Source organism: Macaca thibetana, chromosome 7, assembly GCF_024542745.1.
Source record: "Macaca thibetana thibetana isolate TM-01 chromosome 7, ASM2454274v1, whole genome shotgun sequence".
Classification (NCBI taxonomy): domain Eukaryota; kingdom Metazoa; phylum Chordata; class Mammalia; order Primates; family Cercopithecidae; genus Macaca; species Macaca thibetana.
In genome coordinates this window covers 44,506,399-44,529,602 of record NC_065584.1, presented here as the reverse complement: position 1 = coordinate 44,529,602, position 23,204 = coordinate 44,506,399, and the positions used below count along the sequence as shown (strand labels likewise).

At 41.9% G+C, this 23,204-nt stretch overlaps 1 protein-coding gene across 1 annotated transcript in view; it reads left to right on the top strand.

Moving 5' to 3' along the window:
• Nucleotides 1-23,204, top strand: part of RHOJ (ras homolog family member J) — a 102,039-nt gene that overhangs the window by 62,705 nt on the left and 16,130 nt on the right. Inside the window, exon 2 of the mRNA XM_050795831.1 lies at nucleotides 15,282-15,340. Coding sequence (XP_050651788.1) covers nucleotides 15,282-15,340 — 59 coding nt within the window. The remainder of the gene's footprint in view (nucleotides 1-15,281; nucleotides 15,341-23,204) is intronic.

The window sequence follows — 23,204 nt, the reverse complement described above, 5'->3', positions numbered from 1 at the left end:
GCAGTGAGCCAAGATTACGCCATTGCACTCCAGCCTGGGCAACAAGAGCGAAACTCCATCTCAAAAAAAAAACAAACAAAGAGGGCTATCATCTTATTTCTAATTCCCTTTCCTACCCTGGAGCCTTTAACCTTCTGGTCTAATAGAAATTGCAGTTTCAGCCACCCATGCTAGCCTTGACAGTGTCATACTTTACACAGCTGAGTACAGGTTCCAAGAGAAAGATATGAGGTTAGTATAATAAGAGAGTTCAGCAAATAACCCCTTGACCTGTATATATATATATATATATATGTTTATATATATGTGTGTGTGTGTGTGTGTGTTTGTGTGTATGTTTAGTATTATAAATGTTCTATGTTGGGATTACAAGAAAAAGTATTAAATTATAAAAGTTTATCATCATTCCCCTCCTTCTGCTTTCCCCTTCTTTGGCTGAAGAGAGAAAGCACCCTTGGCCACCCAGCTTCCCTCTCCCCAACAGCCCAAAGGAGAGTATGAGGGTACCAGTCATGCCCTGGGCTTTCCTGAGTTGCCAGAAAGGAAACTAAACTCTTTACAAAGGCATGCTGCTAAAGAGTGTAGAAGCAAAGCTTCAAGGCTATGGCAGGCCATGAAAAGTACTGAGAAGAAGGTGGTTTTAAGAAGCAGTGCTACGCTTCAGGATTTGAATCCCCTCTGGTGTCTTTATCTTTCAGATGAGATCAGAATGGTTTACAAGTATTTTTGGCTGCAGGTACTGAGTGTTTCCTTGTATGTGAAGCCACCATGAGAATGTACCACATGGTTCCCATTTATATTTGAGTTGCATTTTTTAAATGCTTTGTTTTGTTGAGATGGAGTCTCACTCTGTCCCCCAGGCTGGAGTGCAGTGGCATGATCTCTGCTCACTGCAACCTTCGCCTCCCGGATTCAAGCAATTCTCCTGCCTCAGCCTCCTGAGTGGCTGGGGATTACAGGTATGCGCCACCATGCCTGGCTAATTTTTGTATTTTTAGTAGAGACTGGGTTTTGCCATGTTGGCCAGGCTGGTCTCAAATTCCTGACCTCGTGATCCGCCTGCCTCGGCCTTAAATGCCTTTAAATGCACAGAAACTCTAGTGAATCAATTGTACCGTACCTAAAACCAGGCAGAAAAGCATCAGCAAAGCCAAGAATAACAATTCGAATCCTCAAACTGCTAATCTAGTGAGCCTGTTGACCCCAGGAGCCAGATATTGCACAAGGCATCTTTCTATCTTTCAGTGACAACGCATAACATAGGTGCTGAAGGGAGTCAACGTTAAGCGCATCCTTTCACCAACTTTGAAACTTTCCTTAAGAGGACTAGCTAGCCATGCACTTTATGTTGCTGATAAGCATCCCAAAAATTATATTTTTATTTGTAGGTGCTTTGAATGAAAACAATTAGGAAAAATATGTGAACAAGGACAGAGAAGTGATAGACTTCTTACCTTACACAAACTCTGAGAACATACTTAATAATAAAGGTAACAGTGAAAGATGGTCTTGCATATATGTATTACAGAAAGGATCCAACCACTGTTTTATCTCAGATTATCATATATATAATCCTCCCCCAATCATAATTAACCATCAAATGTGAATCAGCAGATATGAATATTTCTTGACCTATATTAAGAAATAAAAAAATAAGGTTACCTTATTTTTATTTGAAAAGAACCTATGTTTGTTACCTAAAAAGAACCCATATTCTGGCTGGGGATATTAGAAAAAGATAAATGAAATAAATAAAGGGAAAAAACACCAATACATAAAATTCTAGGACTGAATAACAAAGAGACAGGCAAGTAAATATACTCTTAGGATGACAACCATGCACCAAAGTAGGAAACAGAGAAAAATGGCTTAATGTTCTCCAAATTATATTGTAATCATCTGGAGAAGAAGTTATTGAGAGCAGAAACACACACTAAATATTCACTTGGCTAGTTTATCTCACTATGCCTAGACATTGTCAATAAAGGGCTATATTTAGAACCAATTTACTATTGTTGTCTGTACAGCTCATATATTTCTTTCAGTTTACAACTAATACATTTTGGCAGATTCCCACATTCTCAAATGCACAATGTTTTCTTGGTACCTCTGGAAAGCAAGTATAGGTAGAGCATTAGTGGTTCATCATAGTTTTCTGAAAAAGATGAGTTGCTCTGCAATACATAGTTTATAAACCTCCACTGCAGCAGACCTATTTATCACACATTCTACTCGTAAAATTATAAGCTTGGTCTTACAGCCTAAAATAAATCTGGATAAGCCTAAGATGAAAGCTTCTGAGAGTCAATATAGGAGAAATGATAGAATTTAAGTGATGGGAGGTAAGTTAAATGACATTTAATCCAATCTGTATATACATTAACAACAGCACAATAACCACACCCAAATACGAATTTTTCTAACTGTTGTACAGGTTCATGATAGCAAAGAATGGAAAAAATAAAGTGTTTTCTGTGGTTATTTTACATATACACGTAGAACTTTATCTCCTGCTATCAGCACATTATATCCTGAATATTTTACCACATTCCCCATTATTTTTTAAAAGGTTCGGTCTTAAGGCTGCTCTGTAACTGCTGAGGACCAGTCCCTGATTGTTGAGTGTGTAAATGGTTTCCAACTGTTAGCTACTATAAACACTTTGATGACGAATAGACTTACATATACACATTGTTGTACACATGTACAGATGTTTTTTACCATAATTACCAAATGCCCTCTATTTATATCAATACTACATTAGCTTTTATTCTGTCATGGGGGATACACTGCAGAATAAGATTGCCGAGTCAAATGTGAAAAAGATGTTTCCTGTTTAGGCTTTTGATCTATATTGCCAAATGGCTTTCCAAAAGAAGTAAGCCATAAATTTGCACTTTCTCCAGCAGTGTGAAGTGTCCATATCTTTATGCACTCACCCGCACTGGGTATTTCTTCTCTTCGGCATTGCCAGTTTGAATGACCCAAGGTTGTATCTCTCTTTAATTTAAATTGTTTTCACTCCAATGTTAATTTGCCCTTTATATTTATTTCTTTGTGAATTGTCTGTATTCTTTCTTATTTTCTTTTGGGTTAATCCTTATTAATTAGAAAACCTGTTTATGTATCAAAGATATAATCTTCTTTGATAATATATGAAGATATATTATAACCATTTTCCCAGTATATTTACCTGTCTTTTTTTTTACCCCATCCAATGACCTATTTTACCTTTCTTTTTTTAAATTCAAATATATCCATATTTTTCTTTATAGTTTTCATCATTTGCTTTTGTATTTTCAAAGTCTTCTTTATTTCCAAATAGTAATCAATTGGATAAATACGATATATTGACTACTTCTTCTTTTCCTGCTGATTTGAAATGTTATTTATCATACACCAAAACCTTACATATGTCACATAGCACTGTGACAGACAGAAAATCCTGTTTATTTCCATCATTATTGTGCTGGAGCTAAACTGCTTTAATTAGTAAAACTATAATACACATTAACAATACAGTATGCCATATATGTTAACATATACATCCTGCCATTCTTTTTCATTATTAGCTATTCTCACCAGTTTAATTTTTCATAAGGCCACTATAATCACTTTGTCGGCCGGGTGCAGTGGCTCAAGCCTGTAATCCCAGCACTTTGGGAGGCCGAGACGGGCGGATCACGAGGTCAGGAGATCGAGACCATCCTGGCTAACACGGTGAAACCCCGTCTCTACTAAAAAAATACAAAAAAACTAGCCGGGCGAGGTGGCGGGTGCCTGTAGTCCCAGCTACTGCGGAGGCTGAGGCAGGAGAATGGCGTGAACCCGGGAGGCGGAGCTTGCAGTGAGCTGAGATCCGGCCACTGCACTCCAGCCTGGGCGACAGAGCGAGACTCCGTCTCAAAAAAAAAAAAAAAAAAAAAAAAAAAAATCACTTTGTCATGTTTCCAGCTGAAAAAAGTCCTATTGAAATGACTTGAAACTTATTAAATTGGGAACATCTGACATTTTTATACTATAAAGCTTTCCACCCAAGAACATAAGCTGTTTTTCTATTTGTTTTCTTTTGGGTATCTCAGCAAAGTGGTGTGCTTTTTTTTTTTCATGAAGGTGTTGCACATTCCTGGACACTTTATAGTTTTTATTGTTATTGTGAAAAAGATATTTTCCATCACATTTTCCAACTAGGTATAGCTGGCATCTAATATAATTTTTAGAAGCCTAATAATTTTCGAAAACTATTGACAGGAACGTACTATTCCACTTTTATCAGAACTTATAACTCGGTCACTTCTTCCCAAAGTCTTACTTTTAAATAACAACTCCCCTGTCCTCTGTGGCTAATGTCAGGCTGGCCTGGCTTCAGTTGGAACCTCAGACATCTTGCCAGGGGTCCTGCCCCAGTGGCCTTGAGTCAGGTAGCTTTGTAGCTGGTGAAAATTGACCAGGAAGTGGAGGAGAGTTCCAAACACAGATTCCACCTAGCAGAGCCACGTGTCCATGGCATCCCCTCACAGCAGGTGAGCCCGTTCTAATGTCGTTGCTGGTGACCCATTCTGCCATTAAGTGTCCAGAAAAGCTAATGGATGACCCTTTGGGAAAGGCCAAGGACTCATGGAGAGAAAATAGATGCCTCCATGAAAACCTTCAATTTGGTTGGAGTATAATGTACTTTCATTCACTCAGCCAATATTTATGGAGCTACATGCCCAGCCTGTGTTAGACCCTGGGACATGAGAATAAATAATACACTGCTTCTTATGACATGGATGAGTAAACACAAAACAGCCTTAAGATATTCGGGGGGCATCAGAGAAGCATGATGGAAGTGAGTTTTCCAGGTTGTGGGAGTGTTCCAAGCTAACAAGTATGGAGAAAGCATTCCAGAATTTCTTTTCCAGAATTCCAGAGGGAACAGTTTAAGCAAAGGCATCACGAATACAACACATTGCAAGAAGTTTGGGTTGTAGGAGGGTAAAACATAAAAGAGAGCTGGAAAGGTAAGCCAGGGACCAGATTGCAAAGACTTTGTAAGCTCTTAGATGGTATTTGAATGTTATCTCGGAGACGATTGGGAGCTGCAGCTGTGTTACTCTGATTGCAGTGAGGAAAGGAAGGACAGAAGATGAGCCTGGAAAATGGGATGCCGACTAGAAAACTTTTGCAATTGACAAGATGGGGCTGGGCGGGGGGCTAATGGCGACAGCTAAGAGGATGGTAAGGAAGAGTCGGACTCTAAAGATAAATAGCAGGTGGAATTGGCAGGATGTGGAGATCAAATAAATGCTGAGGAAGGAAGAGTGAGGTCAAGCAAGACTGAAATTCCAGGATGTGGATGTCTTGGAATTGTGGCTCTGTCTTTGGTTTGGCTTCATCCCAGAGTCCTGGAACTAGGCAAATTCCTCTCCCTTCTCTTCCTCCTTCTCCTCCTCCTCCTCCAACATCAAACAGGTGCTGAAAAGGGCAGACCTTTCCCTAAATATCCACCTCACCCCAGAACCAGGGCAACTTTATTCCAGGAAGCTGTTCCCAGAGGTATTGTTAATTCAGAAGCCATTTGCCCAGTGATACCACCTTACATTTGTGTAAGTTTTGACATACAAAAACTTTCTTATTTATAATCTCCTTTGCCCTGAAATGAACCTCATTTTGCCAATAAGAAAATAAAGGCTTAGGGAAGTTGCAGCTTGCTCAAGTTTCAAGAGTTTGTTCAGTGGGTCTCCAACCAGTTCTCCTGCTTTAAAATCCAGGGAGGTTACAAATTGGTACAACTGGACAGGCGTGGTGGCTCATGCCTGTAATCCCAGCACTTTGGGAGGCTGCGTCAGGCAGATCACTTGAGGCCAGGAGTTTGAGACCAGTCTAGCCAATGTGGCAAAACCCTATCTCTACAAAAAAAAAAAAAAAAAAAAAAATAGCTGAGCGTGGTGGTTTGTGCCTATAGTCCCAGCTATTTGGGAGGCTGAGGCAGGAGAATCGCTTAAACCCGGGACACGGAGGTTGCAGTGAGTTGAGATCATGCCACTGCATTCCAGCCTGGAATGCAAGACTCTGCCTCAACAACAACAACAACAACAAACTGGCACAACTCTAAATCAAATCACAAGTCACAATAGGCATACCTAAAGGAGAAAAGAAACAAGACCAAGGCTGGAAGTGCATGGCACTTGTATGTTACCCTATTCAAATGGGACTCTCATTATTGCAGGATGAATATACAGGACCTAAGGAAAGAAGGCCCTCAGCTCAAAATCCTAACATATTCTCAGGAAACCTCTTTGGTTTTCTGTTCCATCTTTGTTCTACAAAAACAGGACCTCATGCCAGCACAACAAATAAGGGACTTCCCTGAACAACTTTCATTTCACATGTACACACAGCCTGCAGCTCAGGTGACAAGAGGCACTCTTTGCAAAGAAGGGAAACAAGGAAGCTGGCTGAGGCAAGCTGGTGTCCACGGGGGAGAAGAATTTCCAGCAGCATTAAGAAGAATGAAGCTCTACCAGGAAAGAACTCACCACCACTCATATTTATGTAAATGCATTGTTTGTTTCTAGTTTCATATTAACTGCTAACTTATTTTGATTTGAAGAGAATTTCAACCCTGATGCTTATGAGTTTGTTCCTTATCAAAGGTACATGAATGTCTGTAAGCCTTAAAACAGGTCAAAAAAGCACACAAGCAGCCTGCAGGAGCAAACGCTGGAACTAAGTGAGTCACTGTCCCGGACAGGATCGTCCAGGCCACAGAAAAGGAAGAGGAGCAGGAGATAAGGATCAGTTAGATGAGAAAGGGGCAGTGGAAGCTGCTGAAGATACTCGGTCAGCCTGATGAGGGTCAGAATTACAAATGCTCATCTAAATTCTCCATTTCGTGCAGCCCTCTATGCATAGATGCCCAGTTGTGATGATTACCCCTGACTTCGTATAGTTTCTTCTGCCCCATTAGGGTACACACAGTTTGTTCACTTTCCGGGTAAGACAGAGGCCCAGTGACTACTTCCCATCATTTCACAAAATGAGTAGCAACATGGACTCAAATTCAGGCATTGGGAGAGGGCAAGGGTTGAAAAACTACCTAATGAGCACAGTGTTCACAATTCGGGCAATGGGTACACTCTAGAAGCCCAATCCCCATCAGTACGCAATACACCTATGTCACAAACATGTACATGAACCCCTGCACCTAAAATAAAGTTACATTTTTTAAAATTCAGGCATTATAAAAAGGCTTTGAAACTGGGATATAAGGCCAAAAGCATGTAACATGTCCTTTCAGTGTCATGCTGTGCACCCTCACCCTCAAGGATCAATTAATTATTAATTATCTAAGGCAAATACTTTTGTTTCTCTCTGCTATTAACTACAAGCTTAGACTTTATGAAGTTACATGTTAACTTATACATTTTGATGAGCAGAGATGCAAACAATTCCAATTTAGTGGAAACGGCATCAAGTTATCTTTTCTATAGGACAATAGCCAGTTTTCTATTGAAACTAACCACCTATGCTAACATTGCCTTTTTTCTTTTTTTCCTGGTTTGTTTGTTTTTTTTTTTTTTTTTTTTTTTTTTTTTTTTTTTTTTTTTTTTTTTTTTTCCAGACAGTGGCTTACTCTGTTACCCAAGCTCTGGAGTGAAGTGCCAAAAACATGGCTCACTGCAGCCTTGATCTCCTGGGATTAAGCATCCTCCCGCCTCAGCCACCCAAGTAGCTGGGGCTACTGATGCACATCACCACGGCCAGCTAATTTTTTTTTTATGTTTTGTAAAGATGGGGTCTCACTTTGTTTCCCAGGCTGGTCTCAAACTCTTGAGCTTAAGCAATCCTCCTGCCTCAGCCTCCCAAAGTGCTGAGGTTACAGGCATGAGCCACTGCACCTGGCCTAACATTGCTTTTTAAATATTATAAATGCCTAGTTCTTCAAAATGCTCTTTGAGCAAGATTTACCATCTTGCAGGTTCACTCACAAACGAGTTAATAAATCTTTGATATGTGCTCATCCTATATTTAAATGAAAGCTGTGTTTTTAACTTTCCTAAAATTATATTTCTTGCTATATCCAGAATCCAGTGTTTCTTCCTCCAACATAGCAGCTTTGTGGTACTACATACACCACATAGTCAGGTGTGCCTCATTCTACCTGGCAAATACAGTACACGAGACATAAGAATGCAGACAGCTGGTTATGTGCTAGCAACTGAACGGCACTTGGAGGCATCCCTGTAACTGACCTGACATTTCCAACATTTCTCTTGAAAGCCATCCTATATTCATAATATTGACTTCAAAAGACCGCTCTTGGCAGCTGAGACAGCCAACCCAATGAGGAAGGGGCTTTGATGGCTTACTGGGCATGACAGACACTTCCTCATCCAGATTTGAAGAACACACATTGTTTTGTGAGATAACTGAAATGCTGAGGGAAGTAGATGTTAAGTTCTACCTGAGCTATTTTCTCTCTGGGTGAAACTCAAGACAGCAAGACCAGGACTTAGACTTCATTAGCATCTCACACCAAGTCACAAAATTAACCACTCCAATTCACTCAAAGAAGACAGACAAGAGAGCAAAGAGTTTAATGGATTTGGGGAAAAGGACCTTCATTTTACATACTTACCAGGTCACTGACAACTTTTCACCCTTTATTGAGAGAACCATCTGAGCCATTAGCAGGTCATTTGACCTACTCTCTTTAAAACCTCTCTAAGCTCAGAAAACAACACTAATAGCTCCAGGGATAGAAGGTGATCTGAGATTTTAGTCTGACCACTGTCTGCCAGGCAGATTTGCTGGCTATAGGCCCTTCCCAGCAGTTCCAATCTTGCCAGGAGCGTCAAGCTGCCCCTCTGCACATTTTGAAGAACTTTCTTCTGCCCCCAGTGCTCTATATCCGTACTGTGTATTCAGCATCTATTATGTGTGCCAGGAACTGGCTGTGTACTGTGGGGTATACTGGGCATGCAGACTCTGCCCTCAAGGATCTTCCTATCCAGTGGGGAATATCAGACAGATCTAAATACCTATTATAGGGTAGAAAATGACTAGTAATTCACAAACATTAAGATCACACCATGTGCCAGTTAATGTGCACTGAGTGGAGAGCAAGACAGGCTAGTCCTTGTCCTGAGAATGGGTTCAATAAGCATTTGCTGAAAGAGGAAAAATAACAGTTGTTGAGCACCCACCATAGGTCAGACTATGTGCCGGGCATTTTCTCATTTAATTTCCTCCTCACAAGTACTTTCTTTGGTAGGTGATGTTATCCTCCATTTTTAATAGATAAGGAAAGAGGGGCTCAGAGACCGTAGGTGACTTTCTCAAGGTCATTACAGTGATGAATAGCAGCTATAGGATTCAAATACAGAACTATCTGACTTGAAAGATCCTGCTCTTTGGACCTCACTACATTTACCATTAGCATTTTATGACAATACCTTCCTTCTGCGCAGGTGTGACTGACTCATTTCCAAATGGAGAAGCCTCATAGGACACAGGTTGGCAAGCAATAAGGCATCCACTGCCAGTCCAAGATAAGGACTCACAAAGCCATGACCCGTATAACCCGCAATGTTTGATTGACACTTGATCTATCTCTGGCTGTCCCTTGACATCCTCTGGCATAAACTCTGTGATCTACTTATCTTCCTTCTGATAGAATGAGAGAATAAAAGGGCAGAAAAGAGGAAATGAAATGTTAAGGGCACAAGCTCTGCCACCTCTTTTAGGATTCCTCCAGCAGGAGTGACCCCACACACAGACAGACTAGACAGCCACTACATAGCAAAGCTGAACATCCAACATGGCTTCCACACCCAAAATGGCATCCTCCCTTCCCCCACCATTTTGCCTTAACTCAAGGAAATTATTTTAAGTCCTTCTCTTTTACTTGTTTTGAGGAAAAGAATAATTCAGGATTTCAGAGCTTAACAAAGCCATCAGAATGAAGCCTCAGTTAGTGAGCTAGGGCAGCCCTGCCCTGTGTGCCCACCTTCTTGGTATCATCTTCCCCAGTACACCCTGGGCAGCTCAGGACCACAGCTATTCCTGCCCCAGTGCACCCTGGGTAGCTCTTGGACATCCTCAGGAACTCAGCTCAGACACCTTCTCCTCCAGAGAGCCTTTTCTTTTTTTAATTTCAACTTTTATTTTAGATTCAGGGAGTACATCTGAGGTTTGTTCCATGGGTATCATGCATGATGCTGAGGTTAGGGGTATGATAGCACCCATCACCTGGGTACTATGTTTACTACATACCCAGGTAGTAAGCATAGTACCCAATAGTTAGTTTTGCAATCCATCCCTCCCTTTTTCCCTCCCCGCTCTAGTAGTCCCCACTGTCTATCATTGCCATCTTTGTGTTCATGAGTACCCAATGTTCAGCTCCCACTTATGAGAACATGCAGTACTTGGTTTTCTGTTTCTGCATTAATTAGCTTATGATAATGGCCTCCAGCTGCATCCACGTTGCTACAAAGAACATGATTTTATTCTTTCTATGGCTACATAGTATTCCATGAGGTATATGCACCAGGCTTTCTTTCCAGTCCATCCTGGATGGACACCTAGATCGATTTCATGTATTTGCTATTGTGAATAGTGCTACAATGGACATATAAGTGCATATGTCTTTCTGGGAGAACAGTTTTTTGTTTTTTGGTTTTGGTTTTTTTTTTTTTTTTTTTTTGGATATCTACCCAGCAATGGGATTGCTAGGTCAAATGGTAGTTTCAAGTGCTTTGAGAAATATCCAAACTGCTTTCCACAATGGCTGAACTAATTTACATTTCCACCAACAGTGTATAAAGTTTCCCTTTTCTCCACAGTCTGACCAGCATCAGTTGTTTTTTGACTTTTTAGTAGTAGCCATTCTGACTGGTGTGAGATGGTATTATACTATAGTTTTGATTTGCATTTCTCTGAAGATTAGTGATGTGGAACATTTTTTCATAAACATGTTTGTTGGCCACTGTATGTCTTCTTTTGAGAAGTATCTGTTCATGTCGTTATTAGAAAGCTTTTTTGTTTTTGCTTAAGTTACTTATAGATTCTGAATATTATACCTCTGTCGGATGTGTGGTTTATGAGTATTTGTTCCCATTCTATAGGTTGTCTGATTACTCTGTTGATAGTTTATTTTGTTTTGTTTTTGTTTTGCTGTGCAGAAGATCTTGAGTTTAATTAGGTTCCACTTGTCCGTTTTTGTCTTGGTTACAATTGCTTTTGAGGACCTAGTCATAATTTCTTTCTCAAGGCCAATGTTCAAAATGGTGTTTCCTGGGTTTTCTTCTAGAATTCTGATATTTTGAGGTCTTATATTTAAATCTTTAATTCATCTTGAGTTAATTTTTGCATATGGTGAAAGGTAGGGGTCCAGTTTCATTCTTCTGCATATGGCTAGCCAGCTATCCCAGCACCATTTATTGAGTAGGGTGTCCTTTCTCCATTTCTTATTTTTGTAAACTTCATCAAACATCAGATGGCTGTGGGTGTGCAGTTTTATTTCAGGATTCTCTGTTTTGTTCCACTGGTCTATGTGTCTGTTTTTGCACCAGTACCACACTGTTTTGTTTACTGTAGCCATATAGTATAGTTTGAAGTAGCGTAATGTAATACCTCTGGCTTTGTTCTTTTTGCTTAGAATTGCTTTAACTATTCAGGTTCTTTTTTGATTCCACATGAAATTTTGAATAGTATTTTCTAATTCTGTAAAAAATGACAATGGTAGTGTCAATGATAAAAAGTCAAACTTTGTAGAATATTTGAAGAGATTTATTCTGAGCCAAATGTAAAAACCATGACCCATGACACAGCCCCAGGAGGTCCTGAGAACATGTCTCCAAGATGGTTGGTTACAACTTGATTTTATGCATTTTAGGGGGGACAGAAGTTACAGAGACATAAATCAGTACATATAAGGTATATGTTGATTAGGCCTGGAAAGGCATGACGTCTCAAAGCCCAAGGGCTTCCAAGTCATAGGTGGATTTAAAGATTTCCTGATCGGCAATTGGTTGAAAGGGTTAAGCTCTGTCTGAAAAGTTGAAGTCAACAGAAATAAATGTTTGTAGTTAAGATAAGGAGAGTTGCAGAAACCAAGGTTCTGCAACCTATCTATATAATATATAGATAGATAGTTATCTAGATGAAGTCTCTGGGTAGCGGGCTTCAGAGACAACAAATGGTAAGTGTCTCTTATCAGACCCTAAAAGGTGCCAGACTCTTAGTTAAATCTCTCCTGGATCAGGAAAAGACATGAAAAGGGAAAGGAATTTTCTATGGATTGTAGACAAGAGACAATTTTTCAGGGCCATTTCAAAATATCTCAAAGATATTTTAGGGGAAAATACTTTGGTTTCTTTCAAGGCTTGTTCTCTGTCATGTGATGCTATACAAGAGTCAGGTTGCAATTTGGTATCTTATTACTACAGAGTCTGTTTTGTCAGTCACAAGACCTCTGTTTTCATGTTAATGCTGGTCAGCTGTGCCTAAATTCCAAAGGGAGGAGAGTATGATGAGGCATGTTCCACCCAGCCCCCCTTCCCACCATGGCCTGACCTAGTTTTTCAGGTTTACTTTGGAATGCCCTTAACCAAGAGGAGGGTTCCAGTCAGTCAATTGGGGGGCTTAGAATTTTATTTTTGGTTTACAGTAGTTTGACAGGAAGGCGGTTGAATCTGTATTGCTTTGGGCACTATGGCCATTCTAACAATATTGATTCTTCCAATCCATGAGCATGGAATGTTTTTCCATTTGTTTGTGTCATCTATAATTTCTTTCAGAAGTGTTTTATAGTTCTCCTTGTAGAGATGTAGGTATTTTATTTTTGTGTGGCTATTGTAAACGGGATTGTGTTCTTGATTTGTCTCTCAGCCTGAATGTTATTGGTGTATAGAAATACTACTGATTTTTGTACATTGATTTTTTGTATCCTGAACCTCTACTGAAGTCATTTATCAGTTCTGTGAGCCTTTTGGCAGAGTCTTTATGGTTTTCTAGGTATAGAATCATATTGTCAGCAAAGAAGGATAGTTTGACTTCCTCTTTTCGTATCTGTCTCAGAAAGCCTTTTCTGATCCAGCTCCAGCAGTGTGTGTGTGCAGACATGTGCACAGCCAGCAGCACCCCTGCCGCAGGCCCCCACACCCCTCACACTGCCCTGACACAGCTCATGCCACACTGCACAGTGCCCATGCTTTGCCAGGAAACCACTTGTCTCCATGCTGCATGGCAGGAAAAATTGTATCTGGTCTTTCTACTCCCACCACTGAGTTCAGTCCAGGAACCCAGTAGACTCTTGAAGAAGGAAAGAACAGAGGAAAGAGAATGCTTTGCCCAGATCCTCCACCCACTACCTCAGCTTCCTGTGCTCACTTCAGGCCTGGAGAAATTCCCAGGGATCAAAGCTGCCACAGGAGAAAAGGGTGAGGCCCGAGGAAAAACAGACTGAAGAGAATGACTGAGAAAGCAAGGAATATCTGAGCAGGCGCTCCAGGGCTCCAGTAACATAAGTCAGAGCCATTGCTTAGGAATATTTGCAGTGCCCAGTGGGGCAGTGAGGATGACTCGACTTCTAGGAATCACTCCACAGATGGCCCCGGGCCTGTATGTCATGAGACAGTCTAAGGGGTCTCTGGAACAGCCAGCTGCCCCTGACCTGCACGTACTGGGCTCACTCGAGGTTCCATGCTGTAATAGCTGGATGTCTCCCTTCATGCCTAATCCATGACAAGTTAGTGAACTGGTCACTGAAGAAACCATTTAGGCAGATTTCAGAAACATCTGACTGGGCTCTCTTCTGCCATCGGGCATGAAGAGGAAAAATTAAACAGGATGAGAGCTCTGGGCCACACAGCCTCACCTCCATTTCTGTGGCTAGCCTGACTTGTGAAAGGAAGTGAAAACGTTTAAACGCCCTTCTTCCGTCAGCATGGTAACCAGGGGTGGGATGGACCTGGGTTCACCATTTTAAAATACACATTTAACAGCTCATCTGAGTGGTTGCAGCCATGTTATCAAGCTGAACACATGTCGATCTGAGTAGATTAGAAAAATAGTTCCCAGTGTCTGGGGACATAGTGCTTTTAAACAAGTGCTTTGCTTTTCAAAGAATGAGCCATTAAGAAGTTCCTTGTATACATGTAGCCCATGAACCTGAAAAGAAATAAAAGTAAAATCAACACCGAATCAGCAACTCTAAGCAGCAGGCTAGAGAATTTGGCTGTTAGAGATACGGTTATAAAAGATTGCTCTTCAGTTTATCTTTCATTTCCTGCACAGCTAATGATAGAAAGACTCAAAAATCATCTTCACATTGAATTTGCACATTTTAACAAGAGAAAAAACTCATACTTTTCTTCATATTTTATTTCCTTTTTCCAAAAAGCGATTCAGTTTTTTTTTTTTTTTTTTTTTTTGGAAATTTAAATTTGCTCTTTCCATTCACGAAAAGAATTCTATTACTCCTGCATTCAATCTGTTCAATCTCAGTTTAGTTTCAAGTTGAGACTTTCATTTCCAGACATGTACAGAGTGGTTGCTGTCCCTGTTTTGCTTCTCATTTTCAGGGCACAATTCCTTGGCAAAGCAGTAAGCTACTGACTAAGTCAAACTCACTACTTGTCACCCTCTAAACACCCTTTACGTATGGAAGACTGAACCCATACAATGTCTTCTGCAACTAAAGTTCAAAATCATAATGAATCAATTGTGCTAAAGCACAGGAATATCTAATTTTAAAAAACTTTTCAAAATGAACGCTAAGCCCTTCTCATTTAACTATTTGCTTGCTTTATAGACTATAAAAATATGTATTAATAGGTATGATAATATTCTCTGTTTTTAGGGTTTTATAAATATTTCAAAGCAGAGAGATTTCTAATAGACAAGCTACTTACACAATTCTGCGCCCTGAAAGGTGTCCCAAACCAAAGAAAAGAAGGCAATAACTAATGAAAAAGGAGCCAAGCATTCTTTCTCATCAGAAGCTTGGTGTTCCAGAGACGAATAAGGATGGGTGGGTAGCCCACAGAGTGTCCTGGGGGCACCAATAATATTCATCTCTGTTGAGAAATCTGGACTTGGCTAAGACCATCTGCCATCACTGCAGCCCAAGGTTACCTTTCATTTGGAAATTATGCTGTCAACTTGGTTTAGAATGTACATGGGTGAGGCATATGCTTCTCCTTGCTGCCCAAGGAGATGCTGGCATGGAAAAAATGTGAAGGTGCCTGATTGAAGCTTGTGTTTATGGACTCTCCTCTTCTCTTCTCCCCTAGTGACTGTGACCGTGGGAGGGAAGCAACACTTGCTCGGACTGTATGACACCGCGGGACAGGTACATTTTTATTATCTCGATTCATTGGAGGGGGGTGGTATAGGGGAGAAAAAGATCCGTTTGCTTAGGCAGATGGGACTCATAGCACAAATATTACCCATTCTGATCATTTGGGGCTAATTTATTGTCTGCCTAAATGACAACCAAAAGCACATTCTCGATATTTTAAAAATACTTATAACTACAAAAATCTAAATTGTTACATTATTCAAGGCATTGATAGGTAAATAATGATTCATTCATTGACTGATAACCATCAAAAACCAGAATAACAGATTTGTGACCAAGAGTTTCAATTTCTTTCTGTGGAAACCTATTCCAGATCCAAGATTCATAGATCAATTTCATAAATTTTAGTTGCACCCATTTTTTTCAGGTTATTTTCTTTGCCCACCCTTTATTTGAATTGCCTAATGAACTGCGAAAAGGCCCAAAAAGAGATTGGCTGGGGTGAGAGGAAGAGAGAGGGAGAAGATGGATTATGTGTTGGAAGGAAGAAAAGTCAGGATCCTAGATGTTTTCCAAAAGTGAGAGTCAACCCTGAATAACTGGGGGTTGACTCCAAATTCCCTCAGATTCTTGAAATCTTCTCACTTTGTCAGGACTGTTTCTTCAAGTTGGAGAAACTGGCCCACCAATAACGTAAGACAATGGGCTAAAACCCTCAACATTTAATCAGTTGGCACATGCTCTCTTTGGGTGAAAATGGCACTTAATCTGTCTTTCCCAGCATCCCACACATCGCTACGAAGTTTCTCAGGTTCTAATGTTCTAATCCAGTTCGTGGATTGGTGGAGGGGAAGTGGTTAAGGAACTGATGGCTGTAGTCCAATTTCTTGGATAGAGCTTTTGTTATCATATGTCTTGGGTCATTTATTTAGGTCAAAATCAGCGGGTTGTTCAGTCTGTCCACATTCTTACACCTTAAGTCCTTTGGAGTGAAGATTTTACCCTGCTATTTCTCAGTGTGAGTTTCCTGGGAATTGTTGTTTGTAGTGATGCATTCATCTAGGCCTTTTTTTTTCACAATTGTTTTGGATATACATCATTTTGCTCAACTTGAAAGCTCTTCACAATAATATAAATAAATGGAATTCTCTTTGGGGATTTCTGTGAAAATTTGTAAGGACCACTGTATAAATGTATGTGGAACATCAAAGGTTGGTATTGGCCAGGCTAGGGTGCGGAGCCTGGAAAATCTAACACCAGACTCAAAGGTTCTAAGAGCATCCAGGGTCCCCTCATTGGCAGATGCCTGTTTTGGTAAGCTACCGCCAGGAACTGGGAGAGAAGTGATCACTCATGTCAATAGCAAGCCATATGACTAAGAAAGGAAGCCCCCTACATGCTCAAATGAAAAAATCAGTTTGCTTCTCTGATCTAAGATACAAGGGCCTCAGGATAGCTCATGCCCCCAACAGAAAGCATTCCAGCCACAAGGGTACACCACTTTGGAGGCTGAAGTTGCCTGCTCTATTTCAATCACACAATCATTGGGGTGTCCCCATTCATCAGGAACTCATAGCCTGAAAGAGAGAGGAGTTTATACCCTCCTCCCCCATAGTCAGATTGTACTAATACAATCCGGTTTGAAAAGTTCAATACGGCAATGATTATTTCATGACTCTGAAACCTCTCTCTGGTCCCTCTGGCTTCGGAAAAAGTCTCTCTGTCCCCTGCTGCCCAGTCAGTTCTCCCCCCTCTGCAGCAATCCAACAAGTATTGCCTCCTGTGCGTTAACTGCTCCAAGAACAACCTCCACAGGCTTCTGTTTAATTTTAAATCCAATAAAACTCTTTAAAAGCTCTTGTGGAGTTTAATTATTTTTTCCCACTGTTCTGTTCTTTTAAGAAAAAATTTAAATAACACTAATATAAGAGTTGAAGCTGTAAGACGTTGTAAAAATATCTTTAAACACCACATCAAAGCAAACAGAATGGTCTCAACATCTGACACAAAAGTGATGAAGACTGATAAAATATAACAAATAGATTATAAGATATTTTTTCAACTAACTCTCACTTGAATGCTTTATATTCAGAGGTAGGCAAGACTCAAAATGAACCATAAAGCATGGGGAAAAGGAATCAGAATGTATCATAAGGTTCCTTCTAGGCCAAAAATTCTATGATGAGGACTTTTCACATGTAATCTCAAGAAACCCTGATAGAACTGGAGTAACTAGCCAGAAGGACTTGAGGCTTGACCCATGGGAGACCTTTCAGCTGCAGAAGATTGCTGAATAATGGGAATGTGGTACACCACAGGATAACCTGTCATTCATTTTCTAGAACAGGGATTCTCAAACAGGAGTATGTGTCACAATCACCTGTAGGGCTTGTCAAAACTCAGCTACTGGGCCCCACTCCAAGAATTTCTGCTTCTCCAGGTCTAGGGTGGGACCCAAGAGTTTGCATTTCTTTTTTTTTATTTTTATATTTTTATTTATTTATTTATTTGAGACAGGGTTTCGTTGCCGTCACCCAGGCTGGAGTGCTGTGGTGCAATCTTGGCTCACTGCAACCTCCGCCTCCCGAGTTCAAGCAATTATCCTGCCTCAGCCTCCCAAGTAACTGGGATTACAGGCACCTGCCATCATACCCAACTATATTTTTGTGTTTTTTTCTAGAGATGGGGGTTTCACCATGTTGCCCTGGCTGGTCTCAAACTCGCGACCTCAGGTGATCCGCCCATCTCAGCCTCCCAAAGTGCTGGGATTACAGATGTGAACTACTGCATCTGGCCCAAGAGTTTGCATTTCTAACAGGTTTTCTGGCAATGCTCCTGCTGGTCCCTACAGCATACTTTGAGAGCCACTCAAAGCGTGGCCCACCAACCTGTGGCATCAACATCACCAGGAAGCATGTTAGAACTGCAGAATCTTAAGGCCTATCCCCAGCCTACTGAATTTGCAAATCCATTTTAAGAAGATCTCCAAATCATTAGAATGCACATTAAATTTTAAGAAGCACTACTCTAAACATTTCTGGTGGTTGAGGCATTGTTCTGAAAGTTAGGAGGATGCAATGAAAAATAACCATTACTGAAATGTATTCCCATAGTTCTACAATTCAGCTATTAAGACTTTGTAACAAATTTAATTTGGAAAGTGTCCCAAAAATTCCATTCCCAGTCCTAGGTAGAATAATCTGCCTCTTCTCAGTTCTATTCTAGTAAATGTGCTGGATAGCTAAAGGATGTGTATAATTCAAAAATACTCATTTGGCCAATTACTTACAATGGAAGAGAGATGATTTCAAAACCAACTGATTAATCCCTGAACCACAAAAAGGAAATGTCTCTGAATCCAGCTATAGAGTCCATCTCGCTTGAATAATTAGATTTTTGTGCATGAATAAACCAAGGAGCAATCCTCCACATTTTTGTCTTGAACTAACTGAAGCAAATATGTTCTGAGAGGTAAAGTGATAGGAACTCATTGTCTTAACCCTCAATGTCAGTGCTAAACAAAATCATGTGACCTGCTTTCCCTTAACTTTGAGGCACCTTCTCTGCCTCAGACCTGGCTACAGCCCCATGAGCCATGGCCTGAGACACTCCTACCCCTCCACAATTCAGGCAAGCATGTGCTAAAGATAGTTTATAATGGGCTGGGTGCAGTGGCTCACGCCTGTAATCCCAGCACTTCGGGAGGCCGAGGCAGATAGATCACAGTGTCAGGAGTTCAAGACCAGCCTGGCCAACATGGTGAAACACCGTCTCTACAAAAAATACAAAATTAGCCAGGCATGGTGGTGGGCGCCTGTAATCCCAGCTACTTGGGAGGCTGAGGCAGAAGAATCCCTTGAACCCAGGAGGCAGAGGTTGCAGTGAGCCGAGACCGCAGCATTGCACTCCAGCCTCGGCAACAAAAGCAAAACCCCATCTCAAAAAAAAAAAAAAAAAGAGAGTTTATGATGAAGTCATTTGCATACACTGTCAACACATGGTGGCTGCTATTAAACATTAGCTCCCTCCCCCAAACCCTGAAACAAACTAACATTTGGACTTGGAGTGGAGCCCTTTGAAGATAGATTCGTCACAACTGTTTAATTCTCTGTTAGGTAGAATTCCAAACATTAGATGAGGCGATGAATTGAGGAATTTTTCTCAGGGTGAGTGCATGTAACTCCTCAGATCACACTAGGGAGGAAATAAGGCCAACCAGCCCCGTAAGCCAAATCTATTTAGGTTGTGTCAACTCATCCTGTACGAGACATGTCCCTAGTAGTGTGTTACTGAATGCTAAAGGGATATCTGGAGCTCAGATCTTTGGCTCAGCTATGAAAGAGTCCCCGAGCCGACTTTCCCATGATGTCCTTGCAGGCCAGTTTGTTTACAATGCATCAGGAGAGACCAACTGGACAGCAGGCTGTTGGTTGGGTTGCGGATGCCGCAGCCAGCCCTGGGCATTCACCAGCTGAGGAACTTCAGACTGGGAAAGGGCTGTTTCCCAGGCTACGGCTTGCAGCCAGATGGCCTCCCACCTCACTGCAGGTCATTACAGTAGAACCAGCCATAGTACTAAGACAAGGGCTCGCCTCCTTCTCTTAATGTGGCCTCACCTAGAAGGATGATATGGGAAAGTCCTACTCGGATTGTGGCCTCTCGGGCGAGACTCCAGGATGGGCATATCTCAGAGACAACACCTGTGAAAATGGCAGTGAGCAGCGCTGCCGGGGAGGCATGGCCATCTCCTGGTGTCAGCAGCCACGTGCAGCCTGGCCAGGCGCCTGGTTCTGTGGAAGGGTGAACCACCAGGTTCCCCACAGAACCAGGAACCATCTGCATGTGGGCAAGCACAGAATGGTGTCTGTCACTGAGAAACCACAGCCCGCAGTAGCTCAGCCGTCACCAGTGACCACAGAAGTAGAGAAGCAAGGAAGGCCATCAACCGAGCCCCTCACTCACCCAGGTCTATGTGTCGCACATCTTCCCCAGACCCTGATTTCTGAAGTCCCGCTTTCCCCCAAGGGCTGAGGAAGCACACAACCAGGCAAGGAAGCAAGCACAGCTAGGGTTTACGAATGGCAAACCGGGCTCCACTTGGAAGGAGGGGAGCCTTCCCCTTTGCTATTGGCTGATCCAAGGGGGCCATCTGGAGCACCGGATCTGGCAGCAACCCTCTATGGAAAGTTTGCCTAAAACCTCAGAACAAATGTTTTCCCTCAATGAGCAACTCCAACTTTCTTGCTCACGTGTATCTTCATGTGGGACTTTCAGGAGTAGGCAATTTGGGAGATTAGGGAGAAGTTTGCCCACATAACAGGTGCTTAGTAAAAGTAACCTTAGGACACAATCTTACTTCTCCCCAGATTATGAAAAAGAGAGCTGCAGGAACGTTGAGAGTTGCAGTTGGAGTTTTCAAACATTTGGGTCTTACTACTACTCAGTTCAGAAAAAGTTAATTTCTGAATCAGCCCTGGCATCCAATAAGGGTAGGGAAATGCTTCCAGGACCAGCAGCTGTTGTTGATATGGGATGGAGGATGGACTCTTTTACTGGATCGTTAAAGTACGTACTATGTTCAAGACAATGTTCTAAGTGGCCTACAAATATTAACGTATTTTATTCTCATAACAACTCATAAGGCCAGCACTATTAGCCTCATTCTGCAGATAAGGAAAGCGAGGCATGGAGAACTTACCCAAGATCACACCATAGTCACAAAGCCGGAGAATTTCTACCCACCACCGATGCTCTTAAGCACCATGCTATGTACCCACCCTATACACGATGCCCATGTCTTTCAAATTCAGCCTGATTTATGGGCGAATATGAAAATGAGACTTGTACCAAAAAATCTGGGATAAACGTCACTAAACCCAAGACTTGGAAGCAGAATTCTATTTCCAATTTAATGTGGGTATGGGGGGTGGGAGGAGCTCAGTGCAACTCTCTTTGCTGCTCAAAGTGTGGCCCCTGGACCCAGTAGCACTAGCATCACCTGGAAACTTGTTAGAAATGCACATTCTTGGGCTCCATTCCAGTCCTGCTACTGAATAAGAATTTGCACTTTAGCCTGGGCAACATAGCGAGACCCTATCTCTACAAATTTTTTAATTACCCAGGCGTGGTGTGCATACCTGTAGTCCCAGCTACTTGGGAGGCTGAGGAGAGAGGATCACTTGAGCCCAGGAGTTCAAGACTCCAGTGAACTTATGATCAGTGCACTACAGTGTGGGCAGAAAGCGAGACCCAATCTCAAAAACAAAAAAGAAAAAAAAAACACAAAATTACATTTTAACAAGGTCCACAGGTGATGCAAATGTATGTGGATTCTAAGAAGTGCGGTCTACAAAATGATTTCACTTACCTGCATCATGATGCAGCCTATAATATTTAGGACCCAGGTGTTTGGCACATCTGATGCTAACACTTTCTCTGAACTGTTCATGTTTAATAATCACCCATAGTCACCCCAGAGCACCGGATCTGCCTTCAAACTGAACATGTTCTTGCCATCAGGGTGAAGTTGGGCTAAAAGCACTCAAAGGCCTACTTTGCCCCAAATACTTCCCTGCACTCCCCAATCCTAGCCTGTTTGTCTACTTTACCCCCAAAGCTCCATTTGAGCCTCTCTTTTAGATTAAAACCGTGTCTCCTCACGAAGCAAACAAGCACCTGTCTTCCATTCTGAATTTCAACATTAGAAAGGGCCTCAAATACCAACCAAACCACTTATCCACTTCTCATAGCCCCTAACATCATCTCCACATGTTACCATCGAACCCAGGGCCAAAGCATGCTCCCTTGTGAAAAAACATTAAGTTACCAGCTGGCACAAATTCAACTCCCCCAGCCCCCAGGGGACGCTTTCTTTTATTAATCCTGACCCCTCCTGCCATATTTTATAGCTGCAGCCCAGGGTTAGCCCCCAATAGCCCAGGTGTGAGCCTTTTTTTTTTTTTTTTTTTTTTTTTTTGAGACAGAGTCTCGCTCTGTGGCCCAGGCTGGAGTGCAGGGGCCCGATCTCGGCTCACTGCAAGCTCCACCTCCCGGGTTCACGCCATTCTCCTGCCTCAGCCTTCCGAGTAGCTGGGACTACAGGTGCCCGCCGCCACTCCCGGCTAGTTTTTTGTATTTTTAGTAGACATCGGGGTTTCACCTTGTTAGCCAGAATGGTGTCGATCTCCTGACCTCGTGATCCGCCCGTCTCAGCCTCCCAAAGTGCTGGGATTACAGGCCCGGCCGAGCCTTCTTTAAAACTATTTTTGCCCGGTTGTCCTGGTTAAATTACTCCATCTGTCTAGACCTTGTTTCTTAAACCATAATACTGGCTCAGGGGAGAGGGAAGAACAGGAACCTGTGGTTCTGAAACTTGAGCTGCATCAGAATCACCTGGAGGGTTTGTTCTAGCACTGACGGTGCAGCCTCTCCCCCAGCGCCCCAGCCGCGGCAGGCTGCGTGGCACCTGGGAATGTGTAGTTCTAACAAGCTCCCAGGTGACGCCAATGTTGCTGGACTGAACAGCATAGTTTGGAAACCACTGCATTAGCTAATCTTTAAGGCCTTTTGGAATGGTATTTTCCCAATTCACTCAGATAAATATTCTACATCATTCCATTTTAAGATTAGCCAGTAGAGTAAGAGAACCTTAACTTGTCTTATTTCCACATAAGTCGACTTATTTCATGTATTTTCATTTTCTTTCCCCAATTGAATTGCCAATTCTTACTCCCCCCGTACATAGTTCATACAGCATCCTTAACAGTGCTATGCATTCAGTAGGCACGAAATTTTTTAAATGGCATGATACAGCAGGACTAAGGTTTCCACAGAAGAGATCCAGAGTACAGAGCACAGTGAGCCCAGTGACTGACACTATCAGAAACGACTCAGCTGGAGGGCCAGAGGGTAAATG